Source organism: Adiantum capillus-veneris, chromosome 9, assembly GCF_014529385.1.
Source record: "Adiantum capillus-veneris isolate H3 chromosome 9, ASM1452938v2, whole genome shotgun sequence".
Lineage (NCBI taxonomy): Eukaryota > Viridiplantae > Streptophyta > Polypodiopsida > Polypodiales > Pteridaceae > Adiantum > Adiantum capillus-veneris.
In genome coordinates this window covers 137184557-137202961 of record NC_140939.1, presented here as the reverse complement: position 1 = coordinate 137202961, position 18405 = coordinate 137184557, and the positions used below count along the sequence as shown (strand labels likewise).

The 18405-nt window shown below is 46.9% G+C and overlaps 1 protein-coding gene across 2 annotated transcripts in view; it reads left to right on the top strand.

Annotated features, from left to right (window-relative positions):
* The window catches only part of LOC147451236 (superoxide dismutase [Fe] 1, chloroplastic-like), a 65840-nt gene that overhangs the window by 27938 nt on the left and 19497 nt on the right, over positions 1-18405 (top strand). For both annotated transcript variants that reach the window (XM_086520196.1, XM_086520195.1), the window contains exon 3: positions 7280-7468. In XM_086520196.1, coding sequence (XP_086376322.1) covers positions 7280-7468 — 189 coding nt within the window. The remainder of the gene's footprint in view (positions 1-7279; positions 7469-18405) is intronic.

The window sequence follows — 18405 nt, the reverse complement described above, 5'->3', positions numbered from 1 at the left end:
TCTCCTGAAAAGGGAAATAAATTTTGTGAGAGATTTGGAAGCGCCATCTTGCATTGTCTGCTCTTTGAAAGGACCAATATACTTTCAGAAAAGCACATGATTGGAGCTCTGATACCACTGTAACAGGATGGCACCTCGTGCCAACGGATAGGGACATATTGAACAGACTTTACGCTTCAAAACAAATGAACAAAAAGAGAAACATTGCACACAAGACATGGAGTGGCGGAGTTCCATCCCAAGAGAGATGTGGCCCCAAACTATGGTGCCCCTTTTGGTATTTCTTTATATTGCTTCAACTCAGTACAACGCCGACACCGCTGCTCTGTATCGTCACGCTGAAGCATGCTATAGAGTGAGCCATTGGCACATATTTAAAGACCTGTTGGCCATCAAAAGCAGTTTACATGCATCTGGTCCAAAAGCTATAGTCCAAAAGCTGTCAGCGCAATTTGCGGAGGTTCGAACAGTCTACCACGTCATTAGTCAATGCAAAAGATAGGCACTCGTACAATTGCTACGTCAACATGTCATCATAAAATCTGGCCGTTCGTATGGACTGCCATGTCATCATCTTCCGCGCACTACAACCAAACGCTCCCCAGACTGCAGCCTACGTCGCTTGGAGGTTTTGAGCATACAACCAAACTTTTCTAGACATCTCGTTTTGCGTCCTTTCGAGGTTCAGACAATACCAAAACAACATTTCTCTCTACTCCATCAGGGAGTAAATCACTAAGCATTGAAACCAATATTAAAACCAGTCAAACAATTCAAATCGGCACCAAGACAGGCTCAAAACAAATACCATCCATTTCAAACAAATTTCACACAATACTTCTTCAAATAGAGCTCAAAAGTATTTAAAACAACTAGATAATTCATTCAGGTTTTCGTTTCGGACAGCTGAACTTTGAGGACGACTGGCCTGTCCTTTTGCATCACGAAAATGGTTCGGTTCCGGATCTGGATAGTCGCATCATTCTTGTCGTGGCAAGGCATGCCCAAGAGAACGACGCAATTGCCCAACTTCATAATGTGGAAATTGGCTTCTCCATGATAGCCTTGGATAGTCACTGGAAGAGCACCAATGAGTGGTACCATTTTCTGAGTTTGCCCTGTGGCTAGCTCAGCTTCAAGTTCTCCATCCCCGCGTCATAATCAAAGTGCATCGTTTTAGGAAGGCTGGATGGATGTAGTTCTGTGTAGCGCCGGGGTCAAAGAAGATCAGGGCTTTCAAGCTGATGACTTTGCCATATGCTGTGCACAATTCATTTGAACTCTCTAGATTTATGCCATAAATGTCAGATACTAGTCCAATAGCAGGACGAGCTCTCTTAGCTGGAGGTGGCCTTGGGGATCGTTGTGTCGTGGGAGCAAAAGGTTGCTCTGAAGACGGCAAGGCTCGTTGAGGACATGTAGTGAACGTATGCCCTATTTGAAAACATTCGAAGCATCGGCCAGGACGAGCTCTCTCAGCTGGAGGTGGCCTTGGGGATCTTTCTGTCGTGGGAGCAAAAGGTTGCTTTGAAGACACAAGGCTCGCTGAGGACATGTAGTGAACGTATGCCCTGTTTGAAAACATTCGAAGCATCGGCCTTCTTGTAAAAGGGTTTCTCGTCTCGACGCCGTATCAACAGACGAGGCCTTTGAGGTTGGTTTCACGAGACTCTCGAGAATTTGTTCGTTGTTGTTGAGAGTTCTGGTTAGTGGCCGGAGTTGCTTTTGTGGTAAACTCGAGCTTTCCTTTCATCAGTTTGTAGCCGACTGCACCATGGTCCATAAGATCTTGCACGATTGAGACTTGCTCGGACAGTCAATATTCCTACAATGGTGATGGTAGTCCAATGGTGTATCGCTCGTATTGGTCTTCCAAGGAAATGAACTTAAAGGACACCATGAGATAGACGTCGAGAAACCTTTGGTTATAGTCGTCCTTGTCTCTGTGGCAAGCATTTTCAAGTTTCCCCATTTTGACAAGATCTGGACTTCAAAGAGAGAAGTCATATATCAAATATTGTCTTGAAAGCTTGCTAGGTCCTTGGAGCATGCGGTTGTGTTGCGATTGAACTCCACCACTTTATAACATTATCTTTAAGAAATCCTGTTGCTCGAGAAATCTTGGATTCTTTTGTATAGGTCCCCAAAGCATAGATGTTGTCGAATTGCTATGGGAATTGCAATGCTTTCTCCCGATCTTTCACTACGGAAAAGGTGAAAAATTTGATTGTCGTGTCGCCATATGTGAAATCTTTCGGTTGGTTAGACCCGTACCCCAGGTACAGATAATAAGGGTATCCATACGGGCTCCAACCATTGTAGCCTGGTGGCGGTGGTGGTGGGAGGCAACGGCGGTGGCAAAGGCAATTGCATTGGATCAGGGCCAAATGGCTCCACCATATTGTTGAAGACTCTCCCGATCGGAACAGACGATTGGGAAGGTTGCCGGTTGGAAGCTCTCGTACTTTTTGGTGCCGGAGGCGGAGGTACCACCTTGGGCACGAGAGGGGGTAACATGTAATTCAAAAACTGTTGAAAACTTTGTAGCATTGGAAGATTCTGCTGAGGATGCTGTGAAAGAATGTCGTGAAGCTCGTCGAGGAGAAACTGGAGATACTTTCCCGAACATATGAACGCCACGTGTCTCGGAAAAAAAAAAATAAATCTCGGAAGAAAAATATATGAATGCCATGTGGTCTTGGGTTCTTTATGGCTTCTGTCTCTTAAGACAAAGCGATGAAGACGAGAGTGCGCCCGATGCACGATGGACACGCAGCTTCTTGAGAAACCAATTGGAAGCGGCGGTTTGCTCTGTGCCAATGAAAAAGAACAGATTGAACAACTTTAAGCCCTTCAAATAACATTGAGCTGAAAGAGATGCTCGACACACGAGAGGGGGAGTGGCGGAGTTTCACCCCAAGAGAGCATTGGTCCCAAACTCTGGCGCCCCTTTTGATATTTCTTTAGATTGCTTGAACTCAGTACAATAGCTTGAGGCTCTTGCTTTGCTTCCGCTTTGGCAAGAATGCCAGAGAAGAGGTCCTCAGGTGATATTTAAAGGCCCTTGGCCTCTCAAAAGCAGTTACATGAAAAGCTACAACCCCCAAAAGCTTCTAGCCCAATGTCAGCAGTCAGTGCAGAACGTGGTATCCGTAGAGCTTGTCAGCACAATTTATGTGCAGTCCGTATAGGTGTCACGTCAATAGGTCTTTACGCAAAATACTCTGTGTATGTGTCGTTGCTTTAATTTGGGTACTTGGGTTCCATTGGACGGGGTCCCATAAGTTGGTGGGAACTTCTTTAAAATAAGGCTCACTCGGCGATGACTTGTAAGTTGGTGAGAACTTCTTTGTTGCTTCTTCTTCTTAGGGTTTAGGCTCTTCGGTCAAGGTCTACAGGTTGGCTCCGGTCTTCAGTGGCTTGACACGTCAACAGTTTGTGAAAAGCGCCCACTTCGATGCAAGTACTTGCGCACTCTTCTCGGTCCCCGATGCATCATGGGAGTCAGTGAAATACATCTCCCCCCGAGCATATGCCACCACGCCATGAATGGAGCGATGACGAGTACCACTCCACGCATTAACAATGAGAGATATCCCATTCTTCTTCCATGAAGCCCTTGTGGATGCACATGCTGCCTCCACAATCATCTTCTCCCAATCAAGAAGAGTGGTGCGCAAGCTCTCCGAAGAGGGAGGCACATATGTGGGTCCAAACTCCCCGATCTTCCATGCCATTTCTTTAAAATAAGGAGACCTATAATAATAAAAAAAAGGTATACATTAGTGATGTACATTGTACATACTAAAGATTAGAGCTTAATTGTTATAGAGCTTACCGTGCCACATTGAAAGCAATATGGTTGTGGTAAAAAAGTCTTGCCACGGCCACATCTACCTCCTCTTTCAAGGCCGGTTTCCAACTCTCTCCAAGAGTGGCTTGCCGCTTGGGTGGACGAGAATGAGGGAAAGACGAGGATGAAGGGTTGATAGTGGGTGGAGGTGGGCGGTCGCCGTCCGTGCCGATTGATGCACAAAATGATGCAGAAGAAGGGGATGTTGATGCTCAAATAAAAGCCACCGTGGCCATCTTCCTCAAATTCACCGTGCTACGCTTGTTGCGATTCTTCTTGGCCTCTTTGATCTCCTCAAGAGTTCTCTCAAGGTGTAGGAGCTTTTGCTTCTCATCTGAGACCGTTTGCGAGCAAAATTGAACTTGATGCCTTTTTTCGTGAAGAAAGTGGGCTCGCACCTTCCTTACGGAACCGTTGCATTTGTGGCCACAACGGCGGCACTTCCTTGCTTCCACCTCCAACACCGGCCTTGGGAGCAATCACCTTATTCCACCATGTCCATGTGAAGTTGGCGGAGGAAGGGGGTTGGGCCGGAGGGAGGAGGAGGAGGAGGGCTTAGAGAAGCTCCGGATCCATCTTGGGATGCCATAGATATTAGAGAAAATGGAAGCTCAGAGATTCGGAGAGAAGGAGAGAGGGGAAGGCTTCAAGGCTCCAAAATCTTGACTTGGAGAGGAGAGAGGGGAAGTTGATAGGGGAGGGCAAGCCTCAAGGCTCAAGCTTGAAGCCCTTGGGCCTTAGCAAATCAACAATGAGAGCTTGAAAGTTGAGGCTCCTTGGGCCTATTATATAGAAAGAGGCTCTCTTGAAACGGTCACAAACGGCCACTTTTCATAATTTCGAAGTCCCTTGCCCGCGTCCCCTCTGGGGTCCTTGTGAGGGACGCCACGGCTGTCTTGTCCCCGTGTTTCCCCCCCCCCCCCCCCCCCCCCCCCCCCCCACCCCCCCCGTCTCTAGGTCCCTTGTGACTCTGAGCTGCACAACATGCAAACAATGTGAGTAGCAGGTGATGAGAGAGGTGGAAGAGGGAGCGCTACAAATAGAGAGAGAGATCGCAAGTGAAAAACACCAGAGGGAGAGATTGTGCATTGAGAGAAAATACTAGAGAGAGGGCTAGACAGAGGTAGTCTTCAAAAACATTGGCAACCTGCAATAGACAACTGAAAGGAAATACAAGGGGGTGGGGGTTCCTTTATAGGGACCACCCACAAATGCCCTACCTACTCCTTGATACCCCACAATCTGGGACGCCCATTAAAACTGCCACATCATCACTGAAAGTGATCATAAACTGGCCAAGGGACATAAAGGGAAAAGCTGCAGATAAATAGAGACTCTGACCGCGGGAAACCCTAGGACCAGGGGTCCTGCCTCATGCTATCCAACCTAGCCTATAGGGTGGGCACAATAGGAGTGGTACTGCCGAGAAGGTACATCTACCTCAAATAGGGCCGGGCACAGCCACAAAATAACCCTTACTCCCCAAACTGCTCCTGGGAGATACTGAGCCACCACCGGACAGCAAATGTAACTGTAACACAGGTGGCCCAGGTGAAGCAGCAGGCCCCTTAGTGCAGGTGTTGTAGTAGACCCATTAGGGTTTTGCGCTGGCAGTTAGGGTTTTTGGTGCAGTTTACCTACTAGGCACAAGGATTAGGGGACAAGGATTTCGGTGCAGTTTAGTTAGTAGGCACAAGGATCAGGACACAAGGATTTCCGACACCTAGTATAGGCTTGAGGGCTTGAGGATTAGCTGATCTGGAGGCTGATTTTCAACCAGAGGTAGGGCGACTTGGGCCTGCCTATTTCTTGGGAGACATCACCTTCATTCACACCTTTGTATCTACAGGGTTGGTCGAGATCTGAAATGACTTTGCTACGAGAGTACCCCTGGACCTACATTTTTGAGTTGGGATCTCATCTTTGAGTTGGTGGTGCTCTGACATAGTAGTCGAGTCCCATTTGTGGCACGGTCTTGGAGTTCACATGTTGCGGCCGTTTTCAGTGATTTTCGGCAACTTTTAGAGAGGCTGGACAGTCTGATTTGGTGCCGGTACAATTGGGACGATATCAGAGTCCAAGTTTGACACCACTTCTGACATGGTATCCGAGCTCAAGAGCTGGCATGGTCTTGGAGTTGATGCGGCTTTGACTTGGATCTGGACACAAGGCTTTCCGACACCCAGTGTGTCCTTGAGGGCTTAAGGAATAGCTGATTTGTAGGCTGATTTTCAGCCAGAAGTAGGAGAAGTGGGGTGACTTGGGGCTGTGTTTTTGTTGGGAAACATCACCTTCATTGCATTTTTGCACCTAGAGGGGGTTGGTCGAGATCTGTTGCAACTTTGTTGTGAGGAGTAACCTTGGAATTTTTCAGCCGGGATCTGGTCTTTGAGTTGGTGTTCCGTCAACATAGTACTGGAGTCCCATTTGTGGCCCTGTCCAAACGGCTGGGATAAATTACCTCTATGGAAAAGAGAAAATGAGAAACAAGTGTCACAAATTTTGGCTTGCAGAAACATGGAAGTCTAGATTTTAGGCCAAATTCGTTTTCAAGTGTAGCATGCTCCACTTGGCTAAGCAGTAAATGTGGAGGTTATTACGTAGCAAACGTAACCAATAATTATACATATTTTGTGATCTTCTTATCTATGCGTATGTACGATGTGTGCTTTTGCACATCTCTGTAGTGTCTATGTTGCAGTAGAATTTGTTGCATTCAAATTTGTCGATGGTTTGTTACCAAGCTTTTAGGAGTGCCTTCTGTTTTGCTATGCAATAATGAAAAGAAACTGAGAGGTTAAAGGATGCTGCAAGTACTTAGGAAACATTGAATGATCCAAGAAAGATGTAATATTTCAGTTTGCAACAAAATTCAACAAAGAATGGGAGAGTGTGGGAGGATAATGCATGTTGTTCAGCCTTGATGTGGAACGTCTATGAAGTGGCGAATGCTCAGAGCCTGCGTAGAGGGTTATTCATTGGTAAGAACTGAGTGCATGCAAGAGTTGATCGAAGGGACGATTACTCAAGTTATTGCCAGAGCTGAGGTCGGGATTGGCAATGCGTCATTCTAAGGCGGCTGACTGTGCACTGATAGGGACGAAAATAACATTTAGAGGAAGTTACCAAAATACCCCAGAACCAATCTTCCCATGAAGAGCTGCTAAAAGGAAAGCATATGTAGATGTTTGCGAGAATAAAAAGGGGTAGTTTCAGGAGAATTTTAAGGGCATTTCAGGAATGTTTGGCAAAATATGAGGGGTAGTTTGGGAATTTTTGAAATTTGAGGGAGTTTCTCCAAATTTTAGGCGTATTTTTGTAATTTTCCCTAATATTTACTGCCTGTTGTTTTGAAGAGATTTTAGATTTTGTATTGGAGGGTTTCAAAGCTGTAAAGTTTTGTGGCTGGTTTTGATGTGCTGTTAGGATGCCCTTGAACCTTACATGAGCAAACAGACATTGGAATTTCATTGGGGAAAGCACCATCGTGCTTATGTGGATAACCTTAACAAGCAAATAGCAGGGACAGAGCTTGAAGGTATGCAGCTTGATGAGCTCTACAAGTTTTCCTACAACAATGGAAACCCTACTCCTTACTTCAACAATGCTGGCCAGGTAACCTCATTCTGATGTGTCAACTTTTTTAGTCTTGGGCTCAACTTGTAGGCCCTATTATGCAAAGTTCTAAATGTTGCTTAATTGTTTTGCAATCTTTCATCCTGGTGTATAATTTGTCAAAGTTGTAAAAAATAAAAAAAAGCTTTAAGACAATGAAATTTTTGAAATCTTGTAGAAGATTCAGAACTTTTCTTGAAAATTGGCTTCTCGAAATCGTAAGTTCAAATGACCAGCTTGCTTGAGAGATGTGAAGCTTAGGAAAGCTTGTTGATTTGTTTTATTGTGAGTACCTCTGGTGGTGGACTGAGAAACTACATAAGAGCTTAAGAAACATTTCTGTGCAAGTTGGCCTTTTGGCCCTCCAAAAACATGCCCGAGTCATCAGCAAACTCAGCGTCCAGGAGCTCTCTCGCCGAATAGGCAGCTGCAGCCCACGCAAGGTCAAGAACTTGCTCATCGCCTCAACATAGAAAAGGAACTGGAAGGGGGTGAGAGGGTAGCCCTGTCGAACTGATCGTGTGAGCATGAAGCGTTCCCCTCGTCCCTCTTCCCCCTGCCAACAACACCTGACTATGCACACGCGTGTAGAGAGTTGACACTCCCCTAGTCCATGCATCTGAAAAGCCCATCTGATGCATAGTGCCCTCAAGAAAGCCCCAGTCAACTCTGTAGTATGCCTTCTCAAAATTGAGGAGTACCACAAGATCCTCTCCTCGGTTGTGCACATTTTGAACACCCCTTTTTTTGTAAATTTGTATATATGGACATGACACCATGTGTCAAAAGGGTGTGTGGATTTACTTTTGTGGGGCTTTTAGCTTGCTTTAGCAAGCACATGTACATCCAATGCAAGTCGCTAGTGTAGCGCTAGCCGTCGGATTATTGTATGTGTTCGTTAGCGAGTTTTTGGAAGTCTCACTTGTATATACCTTAACTTCATGTACAAACATACAAAAGTTCAGCCAAATATAAAAAAATTGCAGGTTTTTGGTCGTTGTGCCTCCTCCATGCTTTTTGATGCAGTTTCTTATCCTCAACTAGCCTTTCCTATGTGTAGTCGTGCTAAGGCAGCTTGCTGTTCGCTCCAATTTTGCACATAGAGATGCATAGATTTGAAATTTTTGGTTTTCATAATTTTTGTTGCAGAAAATGCAGAGAATGTTTGAGGCTTGAAAGCATCCATTTTGGAGTTGTGGTTTGGGAGATATGGTCTATTTTCCACAGGGTACAGGATATGGCAGTCCGTAGGCAATTTGGTGTAAGGTAAGTTGTGGAAGCTCGCTTGTTTTGTGGTGTATATACACTTCAAAATCGTGGTTTTGAAGAATCATTTGGTGAAGGGGAAGCTCTTTTCCTCAAGTGCATTGATTGGCGTGTGCTGTAATTCCATGCCAAGGTACGTACTTCCTAGTTTTCATGGTGGTTTTTTGGGTAGGCGTGTGCTTGTAAATTCTTAACGGATCACTTACCTTTGAGTTGTGGTGTTGTGGGAGTTCTTTTGATACGGCTTGTGGTGCTGAATTTTGTGTCTTGAGCTCTATTAGGAGACAGTGCTATAGAGGTATCCCTTGTTCTTGTTTTCCCAACAACGTGTGAGGGCCGTTACCTCTGAGGAAGTAAAAATGTTGTCAAGTATATTGCGCTCCTTGACGAAACCCGTCTGCGTCTCATGTATAATGCTCTCAAGTAGTGGCTAAATTCTCAAACTCAGAGCCTTTGCTAAGATTTTGTAGGTTGAGTTTGAGAATGGTTATGGGTCGCCACTGCCGAATCTCGTTCAAGGAGCCACCCTCCTTTATGGATAAGGTAGATCGATCCCTCGCTCATGCTGTTAGGCATGTCTCCAATATGCAGAATGTGCTGGTAAGCACTACAGAGTTCTCGACCAAGCACCTCTCAGTACTTGAAGAAGAAGCCGGGAGTCAAACCATGTTCCCTTGGGGAACTACCCTTGGGAAGTGCCTTGAGGGCCTTGTGCAACTCCTCTGACTGAAGTGGCCGCTCAAACTTGTGGCGCATTGTCACGTGACACATCCCAACCCTATGTGTCCGTGGACAAGCTACACCACAGCAGGGTTCAATCAGTTCAGTCAAGTCTAGATTAGCAAGTGATCTGGCACTTTTGTGAGTCTATTCGTAGACCGTGCATGCCCAGTCACTTAGCATAGATGCATATCCTCCGGTTGCACACAGCATGATCATCGGAATTCCCATTAGAATCCATTAGCATTAGTTAGGAGAATTTTCCAGTGCATTTAGCCTATTTTCCTATTTATTGGGATTTTCACTTATTATTTTAAAGTGACTTTCCAACAAAAGTAGGTAGGGCAATTTTGCTAAGTTAATATATAAGCAAACCCAAGTTAGCACTTTCTGGCAGAAGAGGCAGCAGGAGCTTCCCGCTCAACAGGCAACTTCTCAGCAGAACCCCCCCTCAGCCAGCAGATCCATCGCCACCATCTCCCCTCATCTGGCGTTTTCCCATTCTACAGCCATCGCCATAAGGCCCTCTCCTTTGGCGTTTTCCCAAGTCAGACATCGCCCTCCATGCTCCCTCATGCTTAGCGTTTTTGCTATTCATTGGCAGCAGCAAAGGGATTTACTAACGCCAGCATTCAGTTGCAGATTTGCAGCGTTTTCAGCACCTAAACAGTGCAAGGAATTCAGCCCCTTAGACCTGCAATAGACCAACGATTTCAGCCCTAATCTCATTGCTGTCCAGCGTTTTTCCAGCCAAAGGATTCCCCCCAAAAATGCAGCCAAAGACCTAGTTTTTGCCAGCGTTTTTATTCAGCCCTAAGCCCCGACAAGGACAGACATTTTCAGCCATAAGCACAGTACGAAAGCAGTCATTTTCAGCCCTAAAACAGTCCAAGAATTTCAGCTTAAAGAAGATCACAGATTCAGCCATCCAATCGTCGTCGTCATCACCGTCGTCGTCATCGGCATAGTCCCATTGCATCAGTCCATTGCATATGCATTGTACACCTTTGTGCAATCAAAGTAGACCACTCTCGCCGACGAGAGTGGGGCCTTCGGAGGAGGGTTTTACAACCTCTCGGGTGTCGTATCTCTTCTCTCTCCTTCTCTCAGTCTCATTCACTTGCACACACAACATCCACTCACTTTGTTTGTGACCACAGCACTCTACAAGACGGAAAGCTCTCTCTTTCCTAAGAACTAAAAGGAACCTTGAGCAATAAAGATCACTAATCTTGAGAAAATACAACATTCATTCCGTTGCACCTAACATTGGTATCAGAGCTTTGGAAGTGTTCTGCATTACTCAAGGAAAGAACCACAAGAATTTTTTTGCTTGTTGCAATCGCACGAACCCAAGTTTACTTGGTCGTGGCGACTCCTAATCGTGTTTTGTTGAAGAGTGACAGGAATCCCAAGAAAGAAGGGCTTGTCCAGCCTCCCCTTGTGTCTCTTTTCACTCATTGAGAGCGGACCATGCACTTAGTGGCCGGCCAATCGACGTGAGGTGGGAAAAAGCAACCTTGGTGTGAGCGCAAGGCTGCCAAGGGGTGCGCCCGCAGAAAAGGGTAGAACTCGTGTGAAGAGAAGATCTTCTCCAACGCGATTTGCAAGCGAAAGAACACCTCAAGACCCCAAGATTCTCACGAATCAAGAACCCAAGATCCGCAAGAACCAAAGTTCCTCGTGAACTTAAGAAACCAAGACTCTCAAGAACCCAAGTTCCTCGTGAACTTAAGAACCCAGGACCCCCAAGAACCCACAAGAACCACAAGAACCCACGACTTCAGAATGGTCATCACTCGAAGTGGAATGGATACTTCGCTTGGAGGTGATGAGCATGAGAGAGGCGAAGAAGAATTTTCCCCACCGGGAGGTTTTTCTAACCCTTCCCCATCTACGACAAGGATTGCACTAACTCCTATGGAGGCTTTCGACAAGAGGATGATGGACACGAAGTTAGAAAGCGAAGAAAGAATCGCAGCCATCGAGCGTAAGTACCAAGAAAGAATGGCAGCCATAGCGCGTGAGAACGAGCAAGCACGCTTGGAAGCCAAAGCAAGAGAAGCAGAATTTGATCGAGAGAACAAACAAATGCAAGCTAAGTTTGATCGCGAGAACAAAGCAATAAGGCAAGAGATGTTGCGACTCTTTTCTCGAATGCAGGCACAGATGCAACAAGATCGAGAAAAGGAGACTCTCTCAGTCTCTTCTTCTCCCAAGCATGACACACAGGATTTGCATGATTGTGTGAAGCATGATGATTTGAATGACAAGCATGATGATTTGGATGACAAAGATAAGCATGATGATTTGAATGATATTGCTAAGCATGATGATTTGGATGCCAATGATAAGCATGATGAGTTGCATAAAGATGATGTGATTGTTCACACGGATGATGTGTTAGTGGATGCTTTTTCTAGCGAAGCTAACCTCGTTGTAGATTCGATCAATCACCAAGAATCGATCTTGGCTTTCGAGTCGAGGTCCACAGATCCTCCACAAGAAGATTCGAAAGATCCCGAAGAAGTGATCTTGGCTCTCGAGCCTTGGTCCAAAGAGCCCTCACAGGAAGTATTATGTGTTCGCATGATTGATACGCACGCATTGTTCGAGTGTTTCATTCGTGAAGGTAAGCAAACCCAAGTTAGCACTTTCTGGCAGAAGAGGCAACAGGAGCTTCCCGCTCAACAGGCAACTTCTCAGCAGAACCCCCCCTCAGCAGAAGATCCATTGCCACCATCTCCCCTCATTTGGCGTTTCCCCCTTCTACAGCCATCGCCATAAGGCCCTCTCCTTTGGCGTTTTCCCAAGTCAGACATCGTCCTCCATGCTCCCTCATGCCTGGCGTTTTTGCTATTCATTGGCAGCAGCAAAGGGATTTACTAACGCCAACATTCAGTTGCAGATTTGCAGCGTTTTCAGCACCTAAACACTGCAAGGAATTCAGCCCCTTAGACCTGCAATAGACCAGCGATTTCAGCCCTAATCTCATTGATGTCCAGCGTTTTTCCAGCCAAAGGATTCCCCCCAAAAACGCAGCCAAAGACCTAGTTTTTGCTAGCGTTTTTATTCAGCCCTAAGCCCCGACAAGGATAGACATTTTCAGCCATAAGCACAATACGAAAGCAGTCATTTTCAGCCCTAAAACAGTCCAAGAATTTCAGCCTAAAGAAGATCACAGATTCAACCATCCAGTCGTCGTCGTCATCACCGTCGTCGTCATCGGCATAGTCCCATTGCATCGGTCCATTGCATACGCATTGTACACCTTTGTGCAATCAAAGTAGACCACTCTCGCCGACGAGAGTGGGGCCTTCGGAGGAGGGTTTTACAACCTCTCGGGTGTCGTATCTCTTCTCTCTCCTTCTCTCAGTCTCATTCACTTGCACGCACAACATCCACTCACTTTGTTCGTGACCACAACACTCTACAAGACGGAAAGCTCTCTCTTTCCCTAAGAACTAAAAGGAACCTTGAGCAATAAAGATCACTAATCTTGAGAAAATACAACATTCATTCCGTTGCACCTAACACGCATTTCCTCAATGACTAAACAAGGCATCTGTGCCCACACCTGCTCTTTGTATGCATCTTGATGCTCTGACTGTGGCTCTGCTAAAAGTAACTCACGGTAAAATTCAGTAGCATCTGCAGGCATATCCTCGAGCTTTGTAGCAACAAACCCATCGGGCCTTTGTCATGTCCCACTCACATTAGAGGGCATCTGGTATAAGACACCGTCGGGTGTCTAGCGTCCGGGTGGACGTAGTGTAAACCCGGCCAATGTGGCCGGCCACTATTATATAAGGGAGGCCAAGGCCTCATTTGTAGTTATCCATTGGCAGAGTGCAAGTGCTTAGCTCGTGAGGCTAGGAGTACGAGAGGTCACCTCGAGGAGGTGAGGCAGGGTGGTATGGGTTGCTCGGTCTTACAGGTGCACGCCTAGAACCTCGAATGTTGGTCCCAGCACGTGGGTGCTACCGGATGGTGGCTTGGTCGGGTGGTTCGTCCGACGGCCCATAGGCGGTCCGTGTAGCCAGAAGATCCCTTCCGCTTGTCGTTTCATGGTATCAGAGCCAGCTTGGCTACGAGTTGGACCTTGTGCACACTTATGGAGCAATTGATTGGGGTCGAACTCTTTTTCTGTAACTTTGTCTTTTTCTTCTCTTATGTAGCTCTGTAGGTGATGCTTTTCATATAATTTTCATTGATTTATCGGAGAAAATCAGAAATTTGCATAGTGCAATCCTGCTTTTTAATGATTTTCTCAGAAAAAGTCAGAACTTGAAAACTGATTTCTGCAATTTTAGTGAAAAAACAGTGGTTTGGAAGTAATTTTACTGATTTTCTAGATGATCACAACTGTTTTTTTTTTTTTTTTTGTTGAGAAAAAGATCCTTCTATTAGTTAATAAAACTGCCCATAGGGCTACAACCACCTCTACTAGAGAGGGCTACATCAACCATAAGGGGAGACTCCCAATGAAAAAACAGCATATGTACAATGAGGGCTAAATCAAGAGATGGGAGGAGGGAAAAGCCACACAGGTCGACGGTAGTGCCATTTGAGCTCACCCTGGACCATGGTGAAGAAAGGCCTAGGGCGCCAGAGTCGAAGGAACTCCTCTTTGTGCTCCCGCATGTGATCGGAGCTGCCTTGAAGTCTCTCGAACTGTCCCCTAAGAGTATGGATCAACTCCAGCCAAAAATCTCGAACAGTCTCCGCTGGTGGCACAAGGCGAGCCTCAGAGATGCGGAAGCAGCAGGCCCGCCAAATGAACGAGAGTGTCAAGCCATAGACGAGCTCCCAACACACCTCTCTCTCACTGCACTACTCGTGTGGGGTAAAGCTCTGTAGTAGCAGGCTGGAGTGTAGGCTGACCCCCCCTGTATCACTATCATCCTGCTGGTGGAGGATAGCTCAAACTGTAGTGCAAGGCCCGTAAGAGTGGACCAAGCAGCTGTCCCCCAAGTGTACTGTTGTGCTGTGGAAAGAGATGGCATCAGCCGAAGGACCCAAAGCCAAACCTGATGTGCCATAGGGAAGTCCCACAAACAATGACGCTGACTCTCCAAAGGATGGTCACAAGCTGCGCATGTTACCTAAAGGCCACTATGTACTAGTCAGCTCCCCACTGCTGTAGCTCTATGTGCAACTAGCCGCTAGAACAGAGTGACTCGCCGCGGCTGTCTGGCGTCCCACAACCTCGCCCAAAAGACTGATAAAAACTCAACTGAGACCCTCCTCCTACCAATGAGGTGCTGCAGTAGGACGAGCCTCTCTCCGTGCTGCCGGTATGTGACGTCCCAGTCGAACAGTGTATTGAAAGAAAGGGACCCCTGGATGGTCGGCTGAGGAGAAGGGGTCCCTCCAAAACCATCCTCCAGGATCCCATTGCACTCGTGCCAACAGACATCTCTCCCAAGCCCAAAGCCTCTAGTGGCCTGTCTCAAGAGTTGCTGGATCAGGATCGATGACACAAGTCCTCCCGCAAATGCCCACTACTCGGATCCTCTGAAAACAACACTCTGCAACCTTTGGAGCCTCTACTGAGACTTTGTGTAGTCGGCCCTTGCCCTCTATCTCGAAGAACATGGAGGGTACAGTCTCTGAGCAAGCTCGAACTGCGATGAGGACCTCCAGTCGCGTGAAGGCCCCCATCCATCTGGGAGCTGCTGGCTCTAAAGGTGTGAGCCACTCAGTTGGTACTGCCTCTGTGATGTCCTGACACATGCTTTGCACCCCTCTCAGGCCCAGTAGCTGGATGCTCTGTAACTCCTTTGGCAAACCTAAGAACTGAAGCCAGTCACCTAGAGTGCGTGCTGGACCCTCTGCCATGGGACCCCAAGAAACATGAGGCCTACTACCAACCAAGTGGCCTCTCTGAGTGCTGACCATGGGGTTTCAAACATGGGGCTATCTCAAGCGCTCCTCCGTGCAGGTGGGTTGGTGCTGCTCCAGGCGTCTCCGCAGCTGCTCCCAAGAGCGAAACATGCTCACAACGAAACGATCTTCCAATCTCCTACTCAGACCAACTCTGCGGTGTGCGCATCTCTATAATGATCCATCTGATGGAAGGTCTCCAAGAGCCTCCTACCTGAGGCACTCGAGCTCTAAGCCGTTGAAGCAAAAACTCCTTCCAGGGCTCCTTCCGTGGAAGCAGTCCTTTGACCACAAACTTCCCAAGAAGGGCTGTGCTTTGCTGTGCTGGGTCTATGATCCCCAACCCCTCCTGAGAACAAGGTAGAGTGATGACCTGCCATGCTACTTTGGCTCGGGCTATCTTAGTGTCACGCCCTGACCAAAGAAAGTTCCTGATCAGCCTCTCTACCAGGATGATGCAGGAGCTCGAGAAGATCCAACAAGATGTAATGTATCACATAGTAGCCAACAACACTTGGTTGACCACTACAACTCTACCTGCCAAAGAGAGTCGTGCCGAACTCCAATGTAGCAACTTCCTCCTGCTGGACAGGAGGAGGGGAGTGATTTGCTACTCAAGAGACAAGTCCAGGTCAACTTGACAGCCCAAGTAGCGAACCGCAGTCCTAGGGGAAATCCATCTAAAACCCTCACCTGGCAGCCAATCAAGCGTAGGGAGCAAATGTTGCTATTCTGTGTCTGCTGTTGAATCGAGAAGGGCTGTGGTGATGAGGCACTCACAGCAGGCTGAAACATAGTCTACCTGCGAGCTGAGAACGTGACGCGAAGGGAGGATAAGGCTGGGAAAAAGGGGCGGGTGGGAGAGGGAGCACGAGGTTGAGGCGAGCAGGCACGAGGCTGAGGCGGGCGGGCGTGGGGCTGAGGGTAGCTGCACGCAGAGCAGGCAGTAGCAACAGCAGTGCGTCCGTAGGCATAGGGGATGCGAGGAAAGGGGGCAGCGCTAGCGATGGCGAGGGTGGGAGCGTAGGGCAATAGCGAGCTTCAGTCAGTATCACAACTGTTTTTTACGCAAAGTTCAAGAAATTGCCGATTTTTGATTGAATCGAAACTTATTTCTCCTTGCTGATGCACAGAGAGACTTAAAGAGGAGAAATTATTTCTCTAACTGTAAAGAGGGAAAGAGGGTCATCATGCTCTGTATAGTGTGTGTAAAACATACACTCACCAATTCTTCAGCGTGACTGTACAGTGAGAACCCCTCTTGCAAGCGCTTGGCACATAGTCGGCTAGTGTGGAGAAAGAAAAGGGCCAGCGTGGAGAGAGAGAAGGTGCTAGCGTGGAGAGAGAGAGAGCCGCCCTTGGGCGAAGGGAGAGATCGGCGCGTTCAACCTTATCTGTGTGGACGCGTGGAAACGTGAGATGCAAGACACGGAGTTGGGTTCAAAGAAAACCTACGCAGATCTTTTTGATTGCTACATTTTAAAGAGGTGAATGTTTTATAAATGCTGTAAAGTTAGCCCAAGTTGTAAAAACTTGGCTAACTTAAATGTGAAACCTGCATTTCACTTAGAATTTATTCCATAGAGTTTTAAAAACTCTTTTAGATGCTCATTTCTCACTCCCTTGCTCCTCTCCCAACACTCCTCTCTCCCCTCTGCTCGCGCTCACATGCTTTCGCCGTCACCTGCTCCCCTCCAGACGCTCATGCCGATGCGTAGAGCTCCTCAGAGTTCGACTTTTTGCGACCAAAAAGAATAGAAAACGCTTGTTTTCGTGCGAAATTTTTATTTTTTTACCAGATTTCTCCATGGATTCCTCCAGCTTGGATGCACAATGTGACGATGCACCAGGTAACATTGAAATTCTGTTCACGCATGCTCTGTACACATGGATCATAGATACTTTCCAAAGCCTCGACCATCGTATATCTGCTATGGAAAACGCCAATGTTCAGACAAACATTCGCTTGTCCTCTCTTGAGGGCGCCGTGCAAGGGTTTAACGTCCGTCTTGTTGCTCTCGAAAATACGGCTCAGTCGATGACTGTGCGTATTTCCGAGAACGACACCCATCTCTAGCAATTGTGGATGCAAATTGATGCTTTTGGGTGCTCACAGGGTGGTTGTCCTAGCACGATTCCCTACAAAACCACTAATTCCTCAGGGGAAGAGAAGGGAGTGTACGGAACTCGCTGTATATAATTGGCTTCACTAGTGGACTACGTATTTTGATCTCCATGGGAAGCATGATGAACAGAGGATTCAAACGATTCCTCTCTTTTGGCGCAGTGGGCTGATTTCTGTGTGAAATTCAAGAAGGATTTCGCCAAGATGGATCCTTTGAAAGCTTAGGCAAAATTACAGAGTCTTTCGATGAAAACTGTGTCTTTTGATAAATATACGACAACTTTCAAAGAAGCGCTCACCTTGTGCAAGGTGGATTCTACGCATGTTGTGCACATGTATGTGCTAGGTTTGCATGAGGATTACCGTTGGGCCTTCATCAAAGATAAAGGCCCGACTAACGTTGAGGATGTTGTGGCAAAGGTCAAGATGTTCCATTTGATAACTGGAGCGGATTATGAGAAGAAAAGAAATTCAGATCACCAATGCGGTGAGGGCACTTCGAGGAAGCGACCTTGATTCCAACAAAGGTCCAAATCGCCGTTGAGACCTAAGGAGAAGAAGCTGATGCAGTGAAAAAAGGGGCTTGCTTTTGGTGTGGCCATACGGGCCACCAAATCAAAGATTTTCCTAAGAAGAAGACCAAGAAACCACAGGGTCGTCCTTCGGTTCAGATTCACGAGATCTCAGGTAACTCTGATGTTATTCAAGTTGAAATCCATCACATAGCACATAGTTTATGCACTAATTGTACTTTTAGCACCAAAGTGTTTGATAAGCACGATCTTCTCCATTTCCTAGGGAAGATCAATGGTCACGACGTGACCGTACTCCTTGATAATGGAAGCTCACACAATTTTGTGGATGCAAAATTGGTGCAGAAACTGTACCTGCAGATGCGGGAGAGTGACCATGAGTATCGCGTGAAGATGGCTCGTGGTGA